Source organism: Ascaphus truei, unplaced genomic scaffold (assembly GCF_040206685.1).
Source record: "Ascaphus truei isolate aAscTru1 unplaced genomic scaffold, aAscTru1.hap1 HAP1_SCAFFOLD_1672, whole genome shotgun sequence".
Lineage (NCBI taxonomy): Eukaryota > Metazoa > Chordata > Amphibia > Anura > Ascaphidae > Ascaphus > Ascaphus truei.
Window position 1 is genome coordinate 31,480 of NW_027454566.1, and position 16,612 is coordinate 48,091.

General features: G+C 42.4%; 1 protein-coding gene across 2 annotated transcripts in view; it reads left to right on the forward strand.

Annotated features, from left to right (window-relative positions):
* The window catches only part of LOC142476735 (cathepsin S-like), a 28,464-nt gene that overhangs the window by 3,452 nt on the left and 8,400 nt on the right, over nucleotides 1-16,612 (forward strand). For both annotated transcript variants that reach the window (XM_075581896.1, XM_075581897.1), the window contains exons 2-3: nucleotides 1,590-1,719; nucleotides 3,160-3,282. In XM_075581896.1, coding sequence (XP_075438011.1) covers nucleotides 1,591-1,719; nucleotides 3,160-3,282 — 252 coding nt within the window. In that variant the 5' untranslated portion in view covers nucleotide 1,590. The remainder of the gene's footprint in view (nucleotides 1-1,589; nucleotides 1,720-3,159; nucleotides 3,283-16,612) is intronic.

Here is a 16,612-nt window from a genome sequence, read left to right on the forward strand (position 1 = left end):
CACAGAGCTTCACAGCAGTAGTACATGTACAATAATATAAACCCAATGGGAATAAGTGCTTGAGACAAAAAAGTAACATTATGAAAAGGAGTCCCTGCTCCGAAGAGCTTACAATCTATGAGGTAAATAGGAAGAACGTACAGAGACAGTAGGAGGGTGCTCTGGTAAGTGTGTCTGTAAGGGATCAAGGTCGATGTATGAGGTGTATAGTATCAGTGACAGAGCTTCTCATATGCTTCGTTACTGAGGTGTGTTCTGAGATGGGTCTTAAAGCAGCAATCAAAGCTGCTGTTTTGATTTTATTTATTTTATCCCTTTAATATATGCACAAATAAAATCCACACAATAATAAGTAATTAGCTTAGTTTCCGATCGATCCGTTCTCCTGTGGTCGATTGGCAAAGATTCGGCTCGGGGGTTCACTAAAGTGAAGAGGACCAAAGATGCAAAGTTCTGTGGAGAAGATCATGTGACCAGGCAGTCACTAGATACAATGGGTGCACTGCTAGAGAGAGGGCAGGGCTCAAAAAGAGGTGTGCCAGAGCCTGTTTCAGAAGAAGGGGAGGTGACTTTGTAAATGGTTGCTATAGAAACAAAAAATGCTAGTTACATTATAATACATTAAAAATGCCTTTCAGAGTTGTTGGGTTTTTTTAAATGCTATAAGTATTTTCTCATAGTACAGAGCTGATTTATTTTAAAAAAAAGTACATGTAGGATGTTGCTAGGTATGCAGCTTTAAAACAGAAATTGTCCATTCCCCCCTATTTTTTCTTCTTTTTTTATATATGTATAGCATGTGACGATCTATAATTCTACATTCTTACACAAACTGGCAATCGTTTGGTGTTCCTATTCTAAATCTGTAAAAATCCTGCTTGGGGGCCTAAATAAATGGCGCCTTTCCGTTTCACTCAATCCTTCAGTCAGTGCAACTCAACAGCTACAATGTATCCGGATATTATTAAGATAACATTGACTATTGTTGCAGTTTGCAGCTCAAACTGCTGGGAAAATTGGCAACAAATTATCACAAACAGGAAAGTGTTAAAAAGATCTTACCCTGTTGGGGTGGTGTGCTAGACCCTGCTATAGAAATCGAAGGCTGCTCAGTATATTAAAACTCATTAAAAATGGCATTAAGAATGAAAAAAAATCACTATTATCTTATACTACAGAACTGATTTATTTTTAAAAAAAAAACATAGAAGATTTCACATGTTTTGCTCCTTTAAGAGACACGGTCGCTAGTCGGATATTGAGGGGAAGGTTATTCCAGAGGTGTGGGGCAGTGAGGTAGAAAGGGCTTAAGACAGCAAAGGGCTTTATATGCAGAAGGGGTATCTAAAGGAGAAAAAAATCCGCTACAACGGAGTTAAAGTCCTCAATCCAGCACGTCTCTGCCAGTGTATCGAGCGAACCTTCTGGCATGAGAAACATCTGAAAGAAGTGTGTGAGTAATGTTTTTACCAGTGACTATTCTTTTGGTTATAGAAGCTGCAGAAAAATGGACGTTTGCTGCCACTACTGCATTGTAACTGTTCAGGAACTGTTGTTTTACTCGTCATTCCATCTCGTATTTCTTCCAGGATGAAGTCCTTGACGTGTATTTTGTTAGCCGCCTCTGTAATCGCATCGGTACACGCCCTCGTTGACCCTACACTGGATAAGCATTGGCAGTTATGGAAGAAAAGCTTCACCAAGCTGTATTCAAACGAGGTACCGACTCTATCTTACACCTTGAACGTCCCAATGTATGTATGTATGTCTTTATTTATATAGCATCATTAATGTACATAGCGCTTCATAGCAGTAATACACGTGCCAATCATATAAATAACGAATAATTCAAATAACAGATCATGGGAATAAGTGCTTCAGACATAAAAGTAACATTTAGGAAGATGAGTCCCTGCTCCGAGGAGCTAACAATCTAATTGCTAGGTAGGGAGAACGTACAGAGACAGTAGGAGGGCGTTTTGGTAAGTGCGTCTGCAGGGGGCCAATCTTTATGTATCATGTGTCTAGTATTATCCACGGTGCTACTCATATGCTTCTTTAAGCAAGTGTGTCTTAAGGTGGGTCTTAAAGGTGGATAGAGAGGGTGCTAGTCGGGTACTAAGGGGAAGGGCATTCCAGAGGTGTGGGGCAGTCAGTGAGAAAGGTTTAAGATAGGAGAGGGCTTTAGATACAAAGAGGGTAGAGAGAAGACATCCTTGAGCAGAACGTAAGAGTCAGGATGGTGAATAGTGAGAAATTAGGGCTGAGATGTAAGGAGGGGCAGAAGAGTGTAAAGCTTTAAAAGTGAGGAGGAGAATTAAGTGCGAGATGCGGGATTTGATAGAAAGCCAGGAGAGGGATTTCAGCAGGGGAGACGCTGAGACAGATCTAGGAAAGATTACAGTGATTCTGGCAGTAGCGTTTAGGATAGATTGTAGGGGAGACAGGTGAGAGGCAGGAAGGCCGGACAGCAGGAGGTTACAGTAGTCGAGACGGGAGAGAATGAGGGCCTGAGTCAGAGTTTTAGCTGTCGAGTAACAGAGGAAAGGGCGTATCTTACTAATATTGCGGAGGAAAAAGCGACAGGTTTTAGAAACATTTTGAATGTGAGAGGAGTAGTGTGACCACTAGGCAGTGTGCTTGGGCTGCTGGTTGAAAAATAGCACTTCCAACAGTAATGTGGAAAGAGGTAGTAGGGCCAGGTTTGGGAGGAAGTATGAGGAGCTCTGTGGGGGATATGAACATAAAGATACTGTACACTTACAGGTCTTCCCTACATGTATACATGTATCTACTTATAAATTATGTACTGGCTTGTGCACATATCATAAGCTAGTAATATACATACATACATACATACATACATACATACATACATACATACATACATACACACAAAATAGAAAGAAAACCCATATGAAGCACGCTGATGAAATCCAAAAGTAACACATTTATTTAACCAATAAAGGTAGAGAATAATAAAACAGACAGATTAAGATAAGACGGGGACCTGAGAGAGAAACTTCCTACTATGCTGCAATTAGCATTAACCAGAGGTATTTAATATTCATTCCGCACACCTTGTACACATGTAAGGTCACAGGACAGAGTATAACTAACCCAAGCTGGCTCTAAAGGTTTTCGTTGCGTGTGTTTTAGAAAGAAGACATCAGGAGACGGGTTATATGGGAAAAAAATCTGAAGTTTGTGACACTACATAACCTTGAGCACACCATGGGAATTCATTCTTACGATCTGGGGATGAACCATCTTGGAGACATGGTAGGTACTCTAAATTCTAAGGTAGGAAGCCAATAGTGACACGCCCACTAAGTGCTCATTTGCCTGTGATGACCCAGAATACTTGTCTGCAGTGGAACCACTGTATGACATCATAAAATGGGTGAATGATGCTGGTTTGGGGACCAGTGAAAGGCAGGCAACACACGCATGGGTATTCTATCTTTCCTGTACTCAAAAAAGGACAAGCTACTGGATTTTAGGCTCTGTATTATATGACTGATGAGGAATTCGCAGCTTCTGTTATTGCAAAATCTGTGATCAGAAAATCTCCGAATGTAAAATTCAAAGGGCAAAAAAAACCAGCTAAAGCAGTGCCATTTAATCTGCTTTCTATGGGGGAGGGTTCCAAAACTGGCTGGTTTGTTAGCACTGATAATTCAAGACTTTTTAACCATTTCATAGGTCTCTCATTATCATGGTGTGAAACTGCCTTCCCATTGCTCTGGTGTTTGCTGGCACCTCTTCTACTACAGGGGTTAAATCTGGGATTTTTCTACCATTTTTACAAAGATCAAACACAGATATGAGTTCATCTGTTTACATGGCTGGCAAAATACTCACCCTTTCACCTTGTTGCCATCTCAACGTACACCCCTGGGTCTAAGTAACCCTACTGGGTCTAACTAATCCAACTGGATCTAACTAACTCTACTGGGTCTAACTAACCCAACTGGGTCTCATTAACCCTACTGGGTCTCATTAACCCTACTGGGTCTCATTAACCCTACTGGGTCTAACTAACCCTACCCAGCTCTTTGACTTTCTGATCTAGACTAAATGTACCTAAATACTGCAATCTAAACCTAAAACCTAATTATTTATGTGGGGACTTTTCATTTCCAGGCAATTCTTAGGCCGTGCGTATAGTGCCCGTGACGGGCGACGCGACAGGATGGGTGACGTCCCCCGTTGCCGCTAGCGAAAGTTATATTTCCCTTTGTGGTGGCGTCGCGGGCATACTGGCATTTGATTGGTTCAGGGGCTGTCAGATGAGGCGAAAGCCCTTGAAAAATCAAATATTGCCAGCTACCAAAGTTCGCGACACGACGTTGCTCCGTCGCATTGTCGCGGTCGCACTTACTATAAGCACACGCGGCGGCAATGTATTTGTTTTTGGGCGGCGTTAGAAACAGTTGATACCAGAAAGCTGATAGACTAAATGAAGTATAGAAAAGCACAATCATTACTCTACCAACTGGTTCTGCTACCCCTCCCCTCTAACCTCCCCCTTCCCCAACTGCAAATTGCTGTCACCACCATGGCTATCTATAGCCCTTATCAATCGCTATACCCACACCCAATCCCACTACATACCCACACCCGATACCACTACATACCGACGCCCTATCCCACTACATACCCACACCCAATCCCACTACATGCCCACACCCGGTCCCACTACATACCCTTACCAAATCCTGCTACATACGCACACCCGATCCCACTACATACCCACACCCGATCCCACTACATACCCACACCCGATCCCACTACATACCCACACCCTATCCCACTACATACCCACACCCGATCCCACTACATACCCACACCCGATCCCACTACATACCCACACTGTTAAATGTCCTTAAATTCGCTTTTTCTGTAGATTCACATCAGTATAACAGAATTCAGCATTCTTGTCGTTTGCACACAAAAACAAAACGTTTATTTTGAAAATAATTACTTACATACAAAAATAGTAAGAATGACGATGGTGATGTTTCAAATAGATTGATATTCTTAAGAATAGTTGCACATAGTAACCTTCTTTCAGTTAATATTCTATCCAGGTATTAACATGTCCTTTTCTCCTCTTCATGGTATTATCAATCTGGACTGGTCTTTCTTCCTCTGGCCTATCTTCTCTCCATCCTTCCTTCCTTCCTAAACTCACTAAGCTCACTGCTGTATTTATCCATAAAGACCCACCCAGTCAGCCATTTTAACCTTGAAGATGGTATATCCTAACATGGCATTTAGCTACATTGCTGATGATATGAACTACCTCTCAACATATAAGGAGCTTCAAAGTTGCTGAATTGTATAATTACTTCTGAATATAAATGTCTTATGACAGCACTTTTCCTAGCTAGGACTTGTGCTGAAGCATTATTAACACACCAGCTGCTGTGACAGCTTCAAACTATTTAGGACTATAGCCTTTGACCTTTGTTCATTCTTGTTATTAGAATAGACTTCATACAGTATGTAAATGAATACTAAGAGATAGACAAAAATGATCTTCAAGCTCATTCCAGAGTTAGAACAGTTTTCTTATAAGACACCATTTCAACAATTGTCCTTTAATCATTCATTCAGATGTGTGTATATGTTTAAACTTCTTTTAAGAAAAAGACAATTTCTTACAGCCCCTCTAATTTATATAAAAATATAAATAAAAAATCCATGTACCAATCACACACCAGTTGTATCACATTCAAAGATTATAAGGACAATATGTCAAAAGATATCTCCTAAATCAAAGGATCATTATTGGAAGAGTTGGAGGTTTTTTGTAAATTTCTGTTAATCATTTTTTTCAAAATCTTCAGTCCATTGTTCCCAAGGGAACTCATTTACTTGAGATATATTAAATTGTAATGGAATCATATTTACATCTTTTGAGAGAATCTGTGACATATTCACTTGAATTCCATGTAAATATATTCCAATTGGACTTCCTCCAATACAATACAATCCTTTTAATAAAACCTCAGAATGTGTACACATAGGAAAGAAAGCTTTAACTATTTCTTTATCTGACATCACTTGTATACATACCCTGCCTTTTTCTACCAGAGTGACAAGATCGTGAAATGTTTTTACTGTCTCAATACAAAGTAAGCATGAACGATAAATAATCTTGACCTGGCGTAATAAACAAAGTATTTTAGAATAAAAATGTAAACAAGCGTAAAAAATCTATCCGTTAAGTCTTGCTATAATTGTGTAAAAAATAAAAATCTGGATATTGGAGACTATAAAATAATAACTGAATATTACTACCACTATTTCTAGTACTGTTATAGGAAATAAAACTCTTTCTTTTCCCAATATGGACTTTTAAAGAAAAAATAATAATACTTGTACACACTGTACATCGCACCCATAAATCTGTATAATTTTGAACCAATAACAATTCTTCTAGCAAACTTTGTTGTACTCCTAGAGATGTAATTCCCCGTTGTACTTTTTCAGTATTGATTATTTCTTTCAATAGTCCGAGTAGTAATAAATATAATAAAAATAGTCATTTTGTTCTTTTTCCTAAAAAATGAAAAAATATTCAGTCCCATCGGTGATGACTCTTGTTGATTTTCCTCATTCTTCTTGACTCCGATCATCCAATCGTATTCTTTATTCATCACACAATTACATATGACCTGTAAAAATATAGCAGTATCATTATATTGGTAAATATATTTAACCTTAGTCCATCTGGACCATACACTTACAGTACTGTCTACATGTTACATACATAAATCACAAACATAACCTTTAACATAATGTTAATTATAATGTTAACTATATCATAAGATCCTTCTCAATTTGTTTACCAAATACTTTTTTTTTCTAAAAAAAAATGATCATAATTGTCAACTACTTCCCCCCCTTTTAAAATTTTGGAAATACAGAAGACCTATTTGAATTCCTAAATTTTAAATCCAATTCTACCAACTGATTATGGATGATACTTTAAATCTTTATTTAATCCCTAAAATTTCACATGTAAACTTTCATCACTAAACCTGTGAAAAGAGAACCCCTCTCTGACTCAAGAATGCGTGGAAAACCCCATCTGGAAAAAACATGATTCCAAAAAACTCGTGCTGTAGTAATTGCATCATTTTGCTTGACCAGAATGCTCTCAACCCATTTTGAAAAGACAGCTCCCGTAATCCAAGCATGTTTTAACCCATTCTTCCCTGAGGGTAAGGAACCATTGTGATCAATTTGCAATGTGGACCATGGGCCATCTGCTGGTGCAATACATTGGAAAGGTGGTTTTTGCCTTTTGAGCCTAGGATTTCCTTTTAAACTTTCCAAAAGTGTCTCTTGTCCTACGTGACCCAAACTTTCATGATTTATGGCCTTTTCTTTATGGACACGAGAAGGCTTTAAATCAACCCGGGAAATAGCAATGGACTTATCCTTTGCCTGTTTCTCTGTAAAGGAAAGGAGCTGCATATCTTTGTGTCTGACTGTCGCTGTGGCACTAGTCTCTGTAAGCACTACATTCTGTTCTGTTAAAACCTCTTCCTTAGCCAAGGAATCAACTATTGCATTTCCTTCAGTGAGAAAATCCTGTCCTGTTTTTTGTGTTATTTGGAAATCTTTCTTAAGTGTTGGCTTGACACAAAAATTATCACTGATTTCAGGTAATTGAAACTCACTGGTGACCATTTTAATTGGACAAACACTTCTCTCGTTACCATATTCAGAAGGATTAATTAACACAGGCTTTCTTCCTTTAGAATCTTTCCAAATTGCCTTATTGCCTAAATCCACAATATTACAAAGAGGTGTTCCTGACAACATTGGTAACTTTTCCTTTGTTACACTTAACTGTGCCTTGGTATCTATTAAAAACTCTGTATCAAACCCCCCTAAGGTTCCTTCTTTATCCAAAGTTACTGGAGTTAATACTTCAAGAGGACGTGGTTTCCGATAGTCTAGTCAGGATGAATTAAGTCTTTCGTCTATGTGAGTTATGTTACAAACCTGTTTGTGTGTGAGATCATTAGTGTCAGTGTAACTAGCCATGATTTCTGTAATTTTTTTTACAAGGAGAGCATCCCGTGTTTGCTTAGGTGCTGTGGGCTGAACAAATACATTCTCTTTCCGCAAACTTTTTTGTAGATCTAAGAATTTGTCACAGTTTCTTCTATAATGCCCTATTTCTCCACAATGAAAACATTTTAAACTTTGCAGCCGCAAAGGCTTGTCTGTTCTGCAGTTGTCACTCCTGTCACTCTGACTGTTCCAAGAGCTGTTACTTTTTTGAGTGGCATGAAAGGCATTTCTATCATTAACAACTTCTGAGATTTTAAATCTGGGATTATTCTGCAAAAGCTGACGTCTAATATTATTAATAAAAAGAGCAGCAACTTCTAATGATTCTTTCTCAGAAGCAATTGCTAATGTTACTGGATCTAAAAATGTAAATTTTTTTACAAATGCTCTAATCATTTTCTCTTCAGAATCTTGATCAGAAAACAGTAATTTGTATGCAGTCTGGAATTTTAACATAAACTCAAAAGTATCCTCTGTAATTTTGGGTTTAAGATCTTCCAAAATATCAACGGTAATGGCATGTCCGGTGGAAATGTAAATTAATTGATTAAGTCTGTCAATGCAGGACCCTTGTATAAAATCACCATTCTCATCCTCTTGAGGCATGCTGACAGGCATTTTTAACCTTCGACTCATGTGAGTTGGTAACCACAGTTTGTAAATCTTATTTCTTTGTTCCTCAGTCAAATTAAATCGATCTGTATAAGATTCAAAAATGTCTGCATTATGAAATGCATCCAGGTGATTTTTATAATCAGGTATATCTTTTAATACCTTCATTAAATGATCATGAATTTTTAAATTCAGTGTGGCTGCTTTGTCATGGAACTTTTTCCTTGTCAGTTCTGTGCTGCTGATGTCAGTCACATCTACTTCTGCACTAGAACTAGGAATAAAAGACGCCCCTTGAGTATCTTTTTTCTTTTTGTCTTTACCAGCAGCGCATGCAAATTTGATATTGGATGTTTCAATTTGTTTTTCTAACTCATGTATGCGTTTATGTAAAATGTTACAATTTGAACATTGATCAGTTTTTACAACTTCAATTTTATGCGAATTCTCATCATTGAAAACCATCAAATTAAACACTTTGATCATTTTCATGACATTTCTTAATTTTTTCTTATCTTTATGCATAGTTAGTATTTTCTTATCTATTCTCTCATTTTCTATTTGCACCTGATTCCACAGAGAATTCCATAATTCAGTGTCAGTAGATGTATGAGGTAACACATTTAACATCATATTACTGTCATTTGCATATGAATTAATAAATTCCATTACTTACGTTTTGTTAAGTATTTTCTTTCACCGAAAACTTGTGCTGCAAAAACTCGAATTGTTCCCCCACAAACGTCGCAACGTTTTTTTGAAGAAATTCCACGCTATTCCATTCAGCGCATACAAATGCACCAGACAATGCTCCCTGCACGTCCCGCAAATGTACCTTCTTCCTTGGGAAACTTGACCAGACAAAGGCAACCCCCGAACAGTCCGTCTCCCTCTAGGAGATTCGTGAAACGTGGTTCTCTGTCTCTGATCTGTTAATCAACTGTAGTCAAATCTACCAAAAACTTGACACTTCTTTTTTTCTTCGGTTCGTTTCAATTTTTTCTCAAATCTTGGATCCAGGATGTATCGACCACACCCCCTCTAATCCAAATGTGACGAAAAAACTGAATGAAGGCTGGCTCGCCAATGTTAAATGTCCTTAAATTCGCTTTTTCTGTAGATTCACATCAGTATAACAGAATTCAGCATTCTTGTCGTTTGCACACAAAAACAAAACGTTTATTTTGAAAATAATTACTTACATACAAAAATAGTAAGAATGACGATGGTGATGTTTCAAATAGATTGATATTCTTAAGAATAGTTGCACATAGTAACCTTCTTTCAGTTAATATTCTATCCAGGTATTAACATGTCCTTTTCTCCTCTTCATGGTATTATCAATCTGGACTGGTCTTTCTTCCTCTGGCCTATCTTCTCTCCATCCTTCCTTCCTTCCTAAACTCACTAAGCTCACTGCTGTATTTATCCATAAAGACCCACCCAGTCAGCCATTTTAACCTTGAAGATGGTATATCCTAACATGGCATTTAGCTACATTGCTGATGATATGAACTACCTCTCAACATATAAGGAGCTTCAAAGTTGCTGAATTGTATAATTACTTCTGAATATAAATGTCTTATGACAGCACTTTTCCTAGCTAGGACTTGTGCTGAAGCATTATTAACACACCAGCTGCTGTGACAGCTTCAAACTATTTAGGACTATAGCCTTTGACCTTTGTTCATTCTTGTTATTAGAATAGACTTCATATGTAAATGAATACTAAGAGATAGACAAAAATGATCTTCAAGCTCATTCCAGAGTTAGAACAGTTTTCTTATAAGACACCATTTCAACAATTGTCCTTTAATCATTCATTCAGATGTGTGTATATGTTTAAACTTCTTTTAAGAAAAAGACAATTTCTTACACACACCCAATCCCACTACATACACACACCCGATCCCACTACATACCCACACCCTATCCAACTACATACACAGACCCGATCCCACTACATACCCCCACCCGATCCCACTACATACCCACGCCCTATCCCACTACATACCCAAACCCGATCCCACTACATACCCACACCAAATCCTGCTACATACCCACACCCGATCCCACTACATACCCACACCAGATCCCACTACATACCCACGCCCTATCCCACTACATACCCAAACCCGATCCCACTACATACCCACACCAAATCCTGCCACATACCCACACCCGATCCCACTACATACCCACACCCGATCCCACTACATACCCACGCCCTATCCCACTACATACCCAAACCCGATCCCACTACATACCCACACCAAATCCTGCTACATACCCACACCCGATCCCACTACATACCCACACCCGATCCCACTACATACCCACACCCGATCCCACTACATACCCACACCCAATCCCACTACATACACACACCCGATCCCACTACATACCCACACCCTATCCAACTACATACACAGACCCGATCCCACTACATACCCACACCCGATCCCACTACATACCCAGACCCGATCCCGCTACATACCCACACCCGATCCCGCTACATACCCAAATCCGATCCCACTACATACGCACACCCGATCCCGCTACATACCCACGTCCGATCCTGCTACATACCCAGACCCGATTCCGCTACATACGCACACCCGATCTCACTACATACCCAAACCCGATCTCACTACATACCCACACCCGATCCCGCTACATACCCAAACCCGATCCCGCTTCATATCCACACCCGATCCCGCTACATACCCACACCCGATCCCACTACATACCCACACCTGAGCCCACTACATACCCACACCCGATCCCACTACATACCCACCCCCGATCCCATTACATACCCACACCCGATCCCACTACATACCCACAACCGATCCCAATACATGCCCACACCCGGTCCCACTACATACCCACACCCAATCCCGCTATGTACCCACACCCGATCCCACTACATGCCCACACCCGATCCGACTACATACCCACACCCGATCTCACTACATACCCACACCCGATCCCACTACATACCCACACCCCATCCCGCTGCATTGTCCCTTGTCCATGTTCTGTAAAGTCTCTCTTGCTCCTTTCTCAGCATACAATGTAATCATACACCAAAGGCCCTTTTGCTTGGGTACAAGCATTACATACCTATTCTTTGCTTTCATGTTCCCCTCCCTAAACGTTTTTATACTGTAAGGTGGGAAGTGAAGCTCAACACACAAACCCCTGTCTAGCATAAAGTGTGAGTGCTATGGTCCCACCAACTTGTATTGTATTCCTAGACCCTGCTGCTCTACTTGGGCAGTGGAAGCACAATATAGCATCCCCACCCATGCTTGGCCAGCATCCCCACCTAGAGCAGCCATCCTAACACTGTTCTATGCCAGTCATTATAGCCTCTCAGGTCTGTGCACCTCTCTTCTCTGCAGCTTCAATTCGTTATGTTTCCATAGGCCTGAGTTCTCCAGTAGAAATGTCTTTCTATTGTGATATACTGTGTATATATATAAATATTTATATATATATATATATATATATATATATATGTAACCCCGGTCTCTTTTCAGCCCCAGAGACCCCCCATGTAGCGCTCCGAGGCTCTGCGGCACACTGGCTAGCGGGGGCCGCCATGACAGGTTGCGCGAGCGTGCGCGTTGGTCGCGCAGGCGCAGTAAGGGTAGCGCACGCGGTCCCAATGCTAAAGAGGTCCTGAGTGGACTACAATTCCCAGCAGCCTCTGCAGATTGCCCTTTCACCCACATCACGTGCAGCCAGCCAGCAAATAGGGTTTTGCAGCTTCTCCTGTGGAGGAAAGCTACAATGTTGCGGGGACCACGTTGGGGAGTTGAAGCTGGGAGCAGGAAGGGGAAGGAAGGGTGTAGGGAGCAAGTGGCTCCTACACCAGGCATGTAAGGTAGTTCCCCATATCCCAGGCAGGCCCCAATCCCCACCAGGGTAGTGGGTAGGTACTGAGGGACGGCCCCGAGCGAGTGCAGTGGGTTGCTGCAGGTTCAGTGTGTGTGCAGTGCGGTTGCTGCAGGTACCAAGTGAGTGCAGTGGGTTGCTGCAGGTTCAGTGTGTGTGCAGTGCGGTTGCTGCAGGTACCGAGTGAGTGCAGTGGGTTGCTGCAGGTTCAGTGTGAGTGCAGTGTGGTTGCTGCAGGTACCAAGTGAGTGCAGTGGGTTGCTGCAGGTACCGAGTGAGTGCAGTGGGTTGCTGCAGGTTCAGTGTGAGTGCAGTGGGTTGCTGCAGGTACCGAGTGAGTGCAGTGGATTGCTGCAGGTACAGTGTGAGTGCAGTGCGTTTGCTGCAGAGGTTAGGGAGAAGTAGTCAGAGGGGATCCGGGAGGTGAAGAGAGAGGTAGTTTGGGTGCAGAGGGTCAGTGACCCACCTGCATAGGACAGGCTACCCCGTATACCCCTAGGAGTGTTCCCTGAAGTCACCGAAGGTTGCAATGCTGCAGGGACGGCCTATAGTAGTAGCGAGCATCACCCTTACTGTGTAGACAGCTAGGGACAAAGAGACAAGCGTGCGGATCAGGTTGCTGGCGAGTCGTCTGGGACCAGACGGCTGGACATTAAGACCCAAGAGGCAGACCGTGATTCATCTGACCCTTTGCGAAGAGGTACCGGTTACCGCCGTGACCGGAAGGTACTATAACATCAAGTGCACCAACACCGGTCAACAGGCGCTGATCCCGCCTTAGGCTAAACTCTTTAGGAACACTGAGCGAGTGGTTAAAGAACTGAGCCTATACCATCACTTTAAAATATATGGACACGGTGTGTGGGGCACGCGGTGAAGGGACGGAGACGTTACTCCTGATGAGTGGGCGAGCCACTAAGGTTATACAGTTATAGTATAAGGTTATATGTGTTGGGTCATATTGCTATAAGATAGAGTGATAAGGTATCGTGCATTATCTTATAGTAAAACTGGTTGCATCATATATGTGTGTTGTTGTATTTCTTGCCCAGGGGAATCTCACATCACGGGGATCCTGGGTAAGTGGAGGCGCTGCGCTAAGAAAGTGTATGAGTGTTACCCCAGGCTCCCAGCTAGCGGAGGCTCAGATCTCCTGGAGCCGCAGGTGTTGTACAGCGACCAGTAGTTCCTTTGGGAGGGTTCACAAAAAGGGCTACATATATATATATATACAATTTTAATATTATTGTGTGCTTATTTGCATGTCTTAGACAGGTCTGCAACCCTGCCTTTCACCGTTATCACCCAAAACCCAATTTTCGGGCCAAAACACAAAGAAGTTCGACTTACTGTAGAACGCGTTTTAGCTATTTGCACTTTTATATTTATAGTAACTGAATTACTTGTGTGTGTGTCAGTCAGTGTGTGTGTTTGTCAGTCAGTGTCTGTCAGTCAGTGTGTGTATGTGTGTCAGTCAGTGTGTGTGTGTGTGTGTGTGTGTGTGTGTGTGTGTGTGTGTGTGTGTGTGTGTGTGTGTGTGTGTGTGTGTGTGTGTGTGTGTGTGTGTGTGTGTGTGTGTGTGTCTCTGTGTGTGGTATGTGTGTGTGTGTTTTATTCCCCGTTTCCTGCCCCCCCTCTCTTCTGACTCCCCCCACCCCAGACCTTCTACCCATCACACTGCCCCCAAAACTCGTGGCCATGATCCTGCACCCAGCACAGATTCTCAGGGCCTTCACGTTGTCAGTACTGTGCCAAGCTCTGATAAAGGCATGAAGAGTGACATCGCTCAAGCTGGAGCCAGTTCCCTTTCTCCTTGTGAGGACCAAAGGACTAACATTGATCACTCTATGACCAGCAAAGAGTCTCGTGCCCCTAATATTTATCATCTACTGCCCGGCTCCACAGCACTTTGGCCAGTAACACATGCTGACCCATTACTAACGATGCCTGCTAAGAGACCCCGGCAAACCCACCCTCCTCCCAAATTCCACTTGGCCAACGATCGTCTCCTCCTCTTCTTGTTAACCCTGCACCCTTCTCATCCTTGACCAATCACGAATCAGCCCTGCAGGCTTCGCTCCCTCCTGATCAGGCTGAGTGTCCGTCATCGCCGATTGCCCTTGTGTAGTTGACAATGGCTGCGCTTCCTCCCGGCAGTGGGCTGTTAGTGATGGCGGTTGGCCGGGTCTTCGCGGGGCTGCGCATGATGCAGAGTTGCGGAGGATGCAAACCCCCCCCCCCCATTACCGGACCAGCCCCGCTTCCTCTCTCCTCCCCCTGGCAGAGCTGCGGAGACACAGCGCCCGGATCTCGGGGTGAGGGGTGTGTGTATGTTTGTTCGCACCGCAAATGTAATTGCACGCACTCTCCTAGCATGGCCACGGCCTTTGACACCATAAGGGCTCGTCCAGGCTGAGAGTGAGTGCGCATGAAAGCTCGCGCTCAGCACAATCAAACACATTACGACAATGTGTTTGACCAGTGTGCGCGACCATGAGCGCTCCGCGCTCAGCTGCTTGGCGAGACAAATATTTTTTAATTTGTCGCACTTGTCCTGGTAGCGTGCGCGGTTCAGCTAATGAGGGTGAACCGCTCACGTGATGTCACAGACACACACCCCCTGGGCGCACAACTACGTAGGACACATATCGCCCCTGCTCTCATATATATAATTTATTGGCCAGTAGTGAGTGCCCTGTTCTGAAGGGATTATTAATATTATAGGCTACATGTAGGCTATTTTAATAAATAATAGACAATTTTGTATAGTTATATAGATTCTTTTTTAATTAAAATAAAATTGCAAGTACATTGAAGGACCGCCATATACACTCACACTGCAGCTATCTATAGATACACACACTAGTGATGGACTGGCTCCTAAAATAACACCGGATACCCGGGTTAAAAGAAAAATTACTAGGCCTTGTAGCCGGGTAACCGGCCAGGTAGGTTTGGAGGACAGCAGCCATGGCGGAGGGTGAGAAGGACGGTATCCTGCAGGCGGTGGCGGAGGGAGAGAAGGACGGCAGCGGCAGAGGACAGCAGCTTGCGGTGGAGGTAGAAGAGTACCATGAGAGCATAGCAGGAGTGGCACAGCAGGGCGGCAGGGAGGAGTTGCGCTGTAGCAGCGGCAGACACCGGATGTCAGAGAAGACTTCCGGGTCAGAACACTGGGCTGCGCACATACATATGTGTGCGTGCGTACACACATACACATATATATATTGGCTATATAGATATACAGTTAGGTCGTTAGGTCCTGAAATAATTGTACACTGACACAATTTTCATAATTTTGGCTCTGTTCGCCACCACAATGGATTTGAAATGAAACAACCGAGATGCAATAGAAGTGCAGACTTTCAGCTTTAATTCTAGGGGTTGAACAAAAATATCGTATGAAACGTTTAGGAATTGCAACCATTTTCATACACAGTCCCCTTATTTCAGGGGCTCAAATGTAATTGGACAAATTAACACAGTCATAAATAAAATGTTTATTTTTAATACTTTGTCAAGAATCCTTTGCAGGCAAGGACTGCTTGAAGTCTGGAACGCATGGACATCACCAAACACTGGGGTTTCCTCCTTTGTGATGCTTTGCCAGGCCTTTACTGCAGCTGTCTTCAGTTGTTGTTTGTTCGTGGGTCTTTCTGCCTTAAGTTTTGTCTTCAGCAAGTGAAATGCATGCTCGATCAGGTTGAGATCAGGTGATTGACTCGGCCATTGCAGAATATTCCACTTCTTTGCCTTAAAAAAACTCCTGGGTTGCTTTCGCAGTATGGTTTGGGTCATTGTCCAATCAACTTCACTGAATTTGGCTGAATCTGAGCAGACAATATATCGATATACACTTCAGAATTCATCCGGGTGCTTCTGTCTTCTGTCACATCCTCAATAAACACTTGTGACCCAGTGCCATTGTAAGCCATGCATGCCCATGCCATCACACTGCATCCTCCGTGTTTTACAGATGATGTGGTATGCTTCAGATCAT